The 9,790-nt window shown below is 47.2% G+C and overlaps 1 protein-coding gene across 3 annotated transcripts; it reads left to right on the plus strand.

Annotated features, from left to right (window-relative positions):
* Positions 1 to 1,319: 1,319 nt before the first annotated feature.
* RPUSD3 (RNA pseudouridine synthase D3) lies at positions 1,320 to 8,814 on the plus strand. Of its 3 annotated transcripts, XM_025450455.3 has the most exons (9): positions 1,323 to 1,482; positions 1,804 to 1,943; positions 2,960 to 3,004; positions 3,139 to 3,238; positions 3,955 to 4,062; positions 4,142 to 4,226; positions 4,450 to 4,573; positions 6,693 to 6,832; positions 7,600 to 8,814. In XM_025450455.3, exons 1-9 carry the CDS (start codon positions 1,358 to 1,360, stop codon positions 7,789 to 7,791), a joined length of 1,059 nt encoding a protein of 352 aa, XP_025306240.1. In that variant the 5' UTR covers positions 1,323 to 1,357; the 3' UTR covers positions 7,792 to 8,814. The 3 variants fall into 3 exon arrangements, with proteins under 3 accessions (XP_025306248.1, XP_025306240.1, XP_048954571.1); XM_025450463.3 differs by lacking the exon at positions 7,600 to 8,814 and having other exon boundaries at positions 1,320 to 1,482; positions 4,407 to 4,573; positions 6,693 to 6,810; XM_049098614.1 differs by lacking the exon at positions 6,693 to 6,832.
* Positions 8,815 to 9,790: the final 976 nt, after the last annotated feature.

Below are 9,790 nucleotides of genomic sequence, written 5' to 3' on the forward strand. Positions count from 1 at the left end.
TACAATGCTCTTAGTAAATAAGGAAAACAATATACTGATTGCATGTAAATTTTGTATAGTTTAATTATAGGCTAGAACCCATTTTGTTCTTTGCTTTTTTTTTTTTTTTTTTTTCACTTAACATCTCATTTCTCCTGTTGTTCCATGCCTCTGCCTCCCCTTCTCCCAATACATTTTTCTTCTGGTGAATTACTATTAGTTTTTCACAACCCTTCCATCACAAAGCATGCTTAGACTTGCTGCCTGATTTCACTTGGCTCCTCTCCCTTCACTCTCTCAGCATCTGCATGGGGTTTAGGAAGGTGGGCTGTGATGCTGTGATCTGACTGTGTGCATTCCGTGAACTTCTAGTGGGCACCACCTCAGTCTTGTTGATCTGTGTTTCCAACTCAAAGATGCCAGGGTCTGGCATAGAGTTTGCCATAAAACATGTTGAATCAGGGGCACCTGAGTGGCTCAGTGGTTGAGCATCTGTTTTTGGCTCAGGTCATGATCCTGGGTCCCCACAGGAAGCCTGCTTCTCCCTCTGCCTATGTCTTTGCCTCTCTCTGTGTGTCTCTCATGAATGAATGAATGAATGAATGAATGAATAAATAAATCTAAAACAAAAAAGTTGAATTGGCGATGTATTAGATTTCCCTTATAAAGCTATTCTAGGACAATTTATGTTTCCAGTTTTGAGATTTGTTTTGATAAATAATGCTGTAGTGAATCTCATTCTACCTCTGGCCCTTTTCTCCTTTTGTATTGATTATGCACCAGGCCGTTCTTGGAAGTTTACTGGACCAAAGAGTGTCTTAGTTTTTTTCTCAACTTACCTTACAAAATTGGGCACAATGGTGGTTTTTTGAAGTCAGAGACTCCTAAGAATTGGAATGGTAATCAGAGTACCTTAATCTTTCGTTCCTGTTTTGTCTTAAGATAGGTCTTCTGGGCAGCCTAGGTGGCTCAGCGGTTTAGCGCCGCCTTCAGCCCAGGGCGTGATCCTGGAGACCCAGGATTGAGTCCCACATCGGGCTCCTCCCTGCATGGAGCCTGCTTCTCCCTCTGCCTGTGTCTCTGCCTCTCTCTCCCTCTCTGTGTCTCTCATAAATAAATAAAATCTTAAAAAAAAAAAAAAAAAAAGACAGGTCTTCTGATCCCGAGTAAATTCCTTCTCTGCTCCGTGCCTCGATTTCCCCAAAAGCACAGACACGCGGTACAGCACCTTCTTCCTGGGCGAAGGCAAAGCTCCACCTCTTACCGCTCTGAGCCAGCCTGCTGGCTGATTGACAGGCAAGCCGACCAACCAGCGCGCTGTGGGCGGGGCCGGGGGGCGGTGGCGGCGGCGGCGGCGGCGGGGAAGGCTTCCGGACACATGCGCACTGTCCCCGCTGCAGAGATGGGTGGCTGTCGCGTCCTGGGCCAGGTCTGGGGTGGCTGGCGGCGGGGGCCAGGGGTCCGCACAGCGTCCAGGGCCGCAGGCTCTGGCACCGAAGCCCGGTGATTACGTCTCCCTCCGCCCCTTCGTGTGGGTGGGATGGGGAGGGGCCCGGGGTAAGGTGTGCAAGGTGTGCATGGGATCTGGAGTTAGGAAGGCACGGGACCCGCCACTACTGTGTGACCCTCAACTACTCCCTTGGTTTCTCTGAGCTTCGGTTCCCTCCTCTGCAAAATGGGGCCAGTTGTACCTGAATTTTCCGGAAGCTCATCCAGGCATTCTGAGGCATGTGTAGGAGGTGGCAGGATTTAAGGCGTGTGGAGATGAGTGGACACACCTCAGGAAACGAGTGATCTTCCTGTTGCTTACCCTACCTTTTTCAGACATCAGCTGCGACATCGAGGATCCAGCAAACGGTCGGGGCCCCTGGGGGACCAGCCATTCCCAGGGCTGCTGCAGCTAGAGCACCTCAGTCGGGAGGGGCTGGTTGACGCGCTGAGGGCAGCCGTGGTGGACCAGAAAGGTGAGGGGTGGGAGGGGAGCCTGCCGCTCAGAGCCTTCTCGGGCCGACTGGGCTCCCTGCCAAAGCTGTGGGGGTCATATCCGGGTTCTGTCTCCCACTAGTGGTGTGACCTGGAACCAGCCACATAATCTGAGCCTCAGCATCCTGGGGATAGGGGTGTGAGGGTGCACATAACTACAGAGCCTTGAACGTAGTAGGCACTTGGTCATAGGAATTGCTATAATAAATTTATCGTCCGCCTGGGTGGCTCAGTGGTTAAGCGTCTGCCTTCAGCTCAGGGCGTGATCCCAGAGTCCCAGGATCCAGCCCCACATCAGGCTCCCCTTGAGGAGCCTGCTTCTTCTCCCTCTGCCTATGTCTCTGTGTTTCTCATGAATAAATAAATAAAATCTTTAAAAAATTATTTATGGACAAAACACAGGCTTTGGAGTCAGATCTAGGCTCTGTAATCAGCTTGCTGTGTGACTTTAGGAAAATTTCTGTGAGTCTCCAGTGATTTATTAATTTTCTCAACTGTTTATTGAGCATAGGCTGTGTTCCAGGCTCTGTTCCAGGCACTGTTCCAGGCACAACTAGACAGTGCCGAACAAGATAGATATGGTTCCTGCTTTCAGGAAGCCAGTATTTTAGTGGGAGAAATGGATTAACTAGGAAATAAATGAACAAGGTACTTACTACTGATCGCTACTATAAATAAAACAGGACTTTGTGACCGTGTGGCAGACATTAGATTGGGGATTCAGGCCTCTCTGTAGTGGTGACATTTGAGCCAAGATGATATGAAAGAGCCAGACGGGTGAAAATCTGGGACTGAGGAAACAGCAAGTATAAAAAAAGCCTAAGGTGGCAACAAGCTTAGTATATGCCAAGGACAGAAAGAAGTTCAGTTGAGGATGTGGTTGACAATTCATGTCTGAGAGCTGTAACAGGCCACAAGATAAGCCAAATTAAAAAGTATTTTATAAACTCTAACTGCTGCTTCTGTGTCACTGATGCTCATGTAATGTATGTTCTAGGACCTCTTGTGACGCTGAATAAGCCACCGGGTCTACCAGTGACAGGTATGGGCTGGAGGAGGGGATGCAGTGGAACAAGGTTTGAAGGCTCTAAAGGTCGAGATAAGGAAAAGAAGGGGGTGGTGGCATGAAGCCAGAGGCCTCTGAGAAAAATCTATACTTCTTTTTCTTTCCCCCAGGAAAACCAGGGGAGCTGACCTTGTTCTCTGTGTTGCCAGAGCTGAGCCAGTCCCTGGGGCTTAGGGACCGGGAGCTCCATGTTGTCCAAGCATCTGGGAAGTAAGTGGTGGAGAGTGATAGGAAGGTAGCGGGACAGGCCTCTGTCTTGGGTGAGGGAACAGTTGCTTGGGAGTAAGCTGAGACATTTTCCATAGGCTGGTTTGGGATCATAGAGGAAGGATGCAAGGAAGAGGGAACGGACAGATCTGGGTTCAAATCCTTGTGCACAAACTGTGATCTTAGGCAAAGCATGAAGCCTCACTGAGCCCCAGTTCCCTCAATCATAAAAATAGAGCAAATCATACCTATGCACAATGTGCAGTCACTTCTCCAAACCCATGATCATGGCAGGCATTGCTAGTTGATCCATGATATTCTTTCCTCCAACTGCCATCAATTAGAGCTGGTACTTGAGATGAAATATTTCTGAAATTCCACAAACTCATAGACTCCTGGGGAATTTAATTATGAACCAATGTATACAAAATTCCTATTATAGCGCCCAGCACATTGTAGACATTCAGCAATTGGTGGTAATTGTTATGACATTTGGCTCTGAGCTCCTTGGGGACCGAGAGAGGATGAAAAACACATTAAATTATGTAGTCTTATTACCAAACATGAAAAAGTCTTGTTTCTCAAGAGGAAGTCTGGGTTATAGTACCGGTGTGACCACCTTGGTCTTAAGGACATCGGTGTTCCTTCCAAGGGGTCTCCCTTTTTTTGTGGGTGAGCCCAAGGGACTTTAACTTTTGTGATTTATCCTCTTTCTCCAGAGAGACCTCTGGGCTTGTACTCCTCTCCAGCTGTCCTCAGACAGCAAGCCACCTCCAAAAGTTCTTCATCTATTCACGGAGAGCCCGGAGACCCACAGCCACCTACTGGTAAGAGGTGCTGGGAGGCTCCCATGGCAGTAGGGAGGTCCTGGCAAGTCACCTTGTGACCTCCTCCTGCTTTTCTCAGGGCTATCACCGATGGGATCCCAGCTACTTCTGAGGGGAATATCCAAGCAGCTCTGAAGCTGGAACACATTGATGGTGTTGATCTAGTGAGTCACAGTCTGGGAGGGAACAGGAGGGGACTTTCCAAATATATTATCCCTACAGAGGAGTCAAGGGTATAGACTTGGGGTGGCTGGCTCTTCTGTACCCTAAAACAGGCAAATGACCACTGCTTATACCATGGCTCCATCTGTTGGAGGCAGAGAGGGTCTGGGTGTAGCTGCCAGGTGTGTGTGAAGCATGTTTATTCTTGGGGGGCTGACACTGCAGGTAATTCCAGTGAAGTCTCCATCCCGAAAGGACTTCCAAGAAGGTGTCAAGAGGACCCTCAGCCACTTCCATGTGGTGGCCATGGGCTCTGGCTGTGCCCTGGTCCAGCTGCAGCCACTGACAGGTGGGTCCCTAGCCAGCCTTCACAGCTGTATTTGGCTGGGGGAGGAACGGGGGGTGGGAAGAAGGTGGTGGCATAAATGGCATCGTGAGGAGCACTGAATGGAGTCTAAGGGTCAAGGTAGTCAGGCCCAGCTGGAGGAGGCAGCACTTCTGCTGGATCAGACTGATGGTCATTCCTTTGTAGCCCATCTTTTTTTTTTTTTTTTTTTTCTCTTACTTGTTGGTCTCAGGATTTTCTCTTTGCCTTTGGTATTCTGTGGTTTCACTTGCTGAATCTAGGTGTGTGGGTTGAGTTTTATTTATTTTGCTTGGAATTCACTTTGCTTCTTGAATCTGAAAATTAATATATTCCAGCAATTCCAGAAAGTTCTCTTCACATGTTGTACCTCTTGCATTTCCTCTATTCTCTTCCTTTTCAATGCCTAAGAGATAGGTCTGACCTCATTCACTGGCTAGGTCTCTTTCACATTTTCATATTTCTTCATCCCTGCTGCATTCTGGGTAATTTCTTTAGACCTATTTTCCAGGTGAATAATTTTCTGTTCGGTTGGATCTAATCTGCCAGGTCAGCCCATCCGTTCGCTGTATTTTTCACTTCTAGTATTTCTATTTGGTTGTTTTACAAGTAAAAATGGCCTTTAAAATATATATAGCATCTTTTCTCATACTATTTGTTCTTTTTTGTCTTTAGTCAAGTAAAACATAGAGATACTGTATTTCTATATTTTCATTGTTGGAAATTCTGGAGGGCCTAATCCTATGGTGTTTCATGCTGACTCTCATACTTGGTAGGTTGTTTCATTGCTCTTTGATTCAGGATTGTGACTTCAGGTTCAGCTGGACCTTTATCTGTGGAAATCTTTTGTTGCCTCACTGTAGGTAGGGCCCTCAAGAAAAGTTCTGCCTTTGCTTCTGCCAAATGCCCCAGAGCTGTCACTACTTCAAGATCTAAATATTAATGTCTCAACTGGAAGTTCACAGGTCACTCTAGTATTGAGTCCCAAACCCATGTGAGAACAGGCTCATGTTGTGAATTTTCAGAGGAACTTTTTCATTCCCCTTGTCCAAACCTAAAGTAATCATCTGCCTTCATCAGTGGCTGGCTTTTCCTCCTGGTCTACTCCTTCACTGAAGATATAGCCCCTCTAGGTCTTCATTTGGGTACCAGAGCTTCATCCTTGGCCCCTAGGTAGCTATTTAAACCCAAGGCCCCTGGATACCAAGATTTACAGCATCCCTAGAATAGGTGAAATGGCTCTTGTGTGCTGTTTTCTGTTTAGATTTAGTCTTGAGGACCTTACTTCCTAAATATACCCAGCTGCATATTTAAAAGGATGATTATTACATTTTTCTGGTATTTCTAGGTGGTTTATAGCAAAAGAGTTTTTAGATTATCCAGTCCACCTTATTGCCAGACACAGAAGGAGAATAAGCTCCTAGGTTTCAATCCCAGCTTATGGTTGTTAGGCAAGTCACTTCTCTTTGAGCTTCAGTGTTCCTGTAAGATGGGAATGATGATAGGACCTGCCTTATCGGGCTGTCATGAGGATTTAAGAAATTTACATATGTGAAGCACTTTGTACCATGCCTAGCACATAGCCCCCCATTTCTCTATTTGTCAAGTTTTCCAAAAACCTATCCAAATTGGTGTAAGCCCCAAACAGGGAATGTATTGGCTCACATAAAGTTTAGGTATAGTCTGATCTAGAGGCTCAGAGGATGTCCTCTGGAAGTTCTTTCATTTCTTCTTGCCTCCTGCATGTTGGCATCTTTCTCTCCCACAGGCTTTCCTCTGGTGAAGGTAGAGATGGCCAGGGGCTCCAGTAGCTCCGGGCCTGTACCCCACCAGGAAGAAGCATTCCTTATTTCTAGTAGCTTCAACAGTAAATTCAGGGCTGTATCTCTTCATGAGCAAATCCCACAGGCCAGGTGGACTGATGGTTATGACTGGGTCTTGCATCCTGCTCTGGAGGCAGGGTTAGTTGCATGGACCTCTCTGAAATCACCGGATCTGGGAACAGGAGTGGTGGTGTTTCCCCAGTGAAAGGAGGAGGGATGATCCTGGGGGAGGACAGAAACACCAGCTACCCACCATCTATCCTATATCTCCTGTCCCCCAGTATTCCCCAGTCAGCTCCAGGTACATATGGTACTACAGCTCTGCCCTGTGCTTGGGGATCACACATACTCCGCCCGTGTGGGCACTGTCCTGGGCCAGCGCTTTCTACTGCCAGCTGAGAGCACCAAGCCCCAAAGACAGGTACCCAAACCTGCTTTCCTGCTGTTTTGGGGGGTAGGCTGTGGGATGAGGGTGGGCAACACCTTCAGACATAAGCTATGAAGTCTGGGACGGAGTGGCAGCCCTCCTGGCTTCCAAGGCTGTCTTAGCCCTGCCTTACTGTGTGGCCTTGAGCAAGTAACATCCCCCTACTTGGGCCTCATTCTGCCCATCTGTTCAATAAGGGACTTGAACTGACTGATTTCTCAAGGCCCTTCTAAGTCTGCTGTTCTTTAGGTCTCTTTGGTATGAGGGGTAAACACAGTTTGTGGGTGTTAGCGTAACCCCAAAGTATGAGTTTAACACAGTAATTTCCCTCCACATTAAATCTAATTCATGGGAGTGCGGTGGGAATGGGCTTTACTCCAGTCACTCAGGGACCCAGGCCATTGCTATCCAGCCAGCAGATGGAAATAGTACAGTGTAGGTCCAGGTGGGAGGTTTTCGTGAGCCAGGTCTAGAAGTGGCGTATTCTTGCACTCCTGTTCCATGGCTAAAACTATCACATGGCCTCACCCAACTGTGAGAGGGACTCAGAAATGTTTAACTGTGTGCCAGGTGGAAACTGATTTGGTGAACCCTAGCTGGTCTTTGCCATAGTATGACTATGTGTATGTGTTTGTGTAGAGGAGAAATGAAGAACTATGGACACGGAGGGAGGAAAGGAGGAGGTACCTCTTACTTCCATTTTGGTTAGAGCTGATTGGAACTCAACCTGGCTGAATGCTAACATGCCTCTTCCACCCCAGGTCCCAGATGAAGCCCTCCTCAGACGCCTCCGCCTGACCCCCTCCCAGGCTGCCCAGCTACCTTTGCATCTCCACCTGCATTGTCTCCATCTTCCAGGCATGAGGCCCAGGGAGGCCCCCATGAAGCTTCTGGCACCTCTGCCCCCTTATTTCTCCAGGAGCCTACAGTGCCTGGGGCTGCACCAGCAATAGTCCTCCTTCTGTTCCTTCTGTTTCCACTGGAAAGCAGTGGGGATGGGGCCTGAGGAGAATGAGGGCAGTACCCAGCATGCAGTAAGGCCATGCTTGTAGATCCTGGGCTCTGCATTCGGACAAACTTAAGATCAAAGCCTGGCTAGGCCACTTGGCCATATGGTGTTAGGCAAATGACTTCACCTCTCTGGACATGAGTTAACAGAAGTACCTACCTCATAGTATGGTTTTGAGGATTTGCTGAGGAGGTAAATGTTTATCATGGAGGCTGCTTTCTGCTGAGTTCAGTATGTGGTCTTTTATTTGGCTGTTTCTGTCTCAATTCTAGCTGACAGGAAATGTTTGATTTTTTCTTGTTGCTGAACTGTAGTAAAATACAACCTGTGTATTTTTCAGGTTGCCCATTTTGGGCAAATTTCTAAGTGAACAGTTCAGTGGCATTAAGTGCACGCACATTATTGTACAACTGTCACAACATCTTGCAGAACTGAAACTCTGTCCCAGTAAACACTGACTTCCCATCCCCCTCCTCCCAGCCTCCAGTAGCCACCACTCTCCTTTGTCTCTATGGATCTGACTACTCTGGGGACTAGATCTTTCACTTTAAGTTATGAAATCTAACAAACATACAAAGAGTACATAAACAGCTCTGTGATTTAAAGAATAATTACAAGGTAACACCCATATAACTACCACTCAGGGCACAAAATAGAAACATGCCTCTCCTTCCTTGTTAGGGTAGCAGTTCTCAACCCTGGCTCTACATTAGAAGCCCCCTCAGGAAGCTTTAAGAAAGCCCCTTCTCTGTGATTCTGCACCCCATTAATCAGTCTGGGCTGGAAATTCCAGCATCAATCTTTTTTAAAGCTCCTGAAGGGGTTCTATTGTTCAGTCTAGGTTGGGAAGCCCTCCCCTGACATGGGAACTTTCCTGGCTTAAGTTTTTCCACATACATATGGACCCCTAAACAATATATTTTGTTTTGCCCTATTCCGAAGTTTCCATAAATGGAGTCATGCTATATATATTCTCTTGTGATTTGTTCTTGTTCCACACTGTGAAATGTGTCTGTGATGTATAGTGTGGGTTTGAATTCCAGTGCACGACTATAACAGTTTATCCCTTCTATTGTTTTTACCATTCAGCTGTTAGCACAACACTGGTGTGACCCAGTCTGCATTTCCTGGTTCAGTTATACAACAGTTGCTGGCAGAGTAGATGTATCTTCACTTGACTAGCATATTAGTTTCCTAGGACTGCTGTAACAAATGACTACAACCTGAGTGGCTTAAAATGACAGAAACTGATTTTTTCAGAGATGTTTTTGGAGACCAGAAGTCTGAGATGAAGGTATCGACAGGGCCATGCTCTCTGAAGCTTGTAGGGGTGAATCCTTGCCTCTTCCAGCTTCTGGTAGCTGTGAAGCTTGACTCATGGTTGCATCACACCAGTTCAGACCCCGTCTTCATATGGTCTTCTTGTGTCTCTGTCTTCTGGCTCTTACAAGGACACTTGTCATTGGACTCAGGGCCTACCTGGACAATCCAGAGTACTCTCACCTCAAGGTCTTTGATTTACATCTATGAAGACAATTTTTCCAAATGAATTTATTCACAAGTCCCAAGCAGATGTATCTTCTGGGGGCAGGGAGACTACCATTCAACTCACTACAACTAAGAAATACCAGAGGTTTTCAAATGGGTGTGGCTGGCTGGATATTTCCTTTCTAGGCAACTGTCGCCCCTTGCTGAGCAAGGGACAGACCAACTCCCTCTGGAGAAGGGCTGGTATTTAGGCATGGCCCATCCTCCCCATCTCATGTTATAAATCTGACCCCCGTTAGATGTCACTCTGCTGCCATCCTGGCTTCTCCCCTGTGCTTGGGGCTTGGGGATGTCCCAGTGGCGAGCAGTCTGGGAATGTGTCCTAGTTTTCTCACTGCCACATGATCTTGGGCAAGCCATGTCTCCTCATTCAGACTCAGTTTCTCCTCATCCAC

The sequence above is a fragment of the Canis lupus genome, chromosome 20 (assembly GCF_003254725.2).
Source record: "Canis lupus dingo isolate Sandy chromosome 20, ASM325472v2, whole genome shotgun sequence".
NCBI lineage: Eukaryota > Metazoa > Chordata > Mammalia > Carnivora > Canidae > Canis > Canis lupus.

Bases quoted from the DNA above. Each gene is read 5' to 3' on its own strand.
- RPUSD3 (XM_025450455.3), top strand. From the start codon at position 1,358: ATGCGCACTGTCCCCGCTGCAGAGATGGGTGGCTGTCGCGTCCTGGGC. The intron at 1,944-2,959 runs GTGAGGGGTGGG...TGTATGTTCTAG, and splicing joins AGCCGTGGTGGACCAGAAAG to GACCTCTTGTGACGCTGAAT. The intron at 4,063-4,141 runs GTAAGAGGTGCT...TGCTTTTCTCAG, and splicing joins AGACCCACAGCCACCTACTG to GGCTATCACCGATGGGATCC.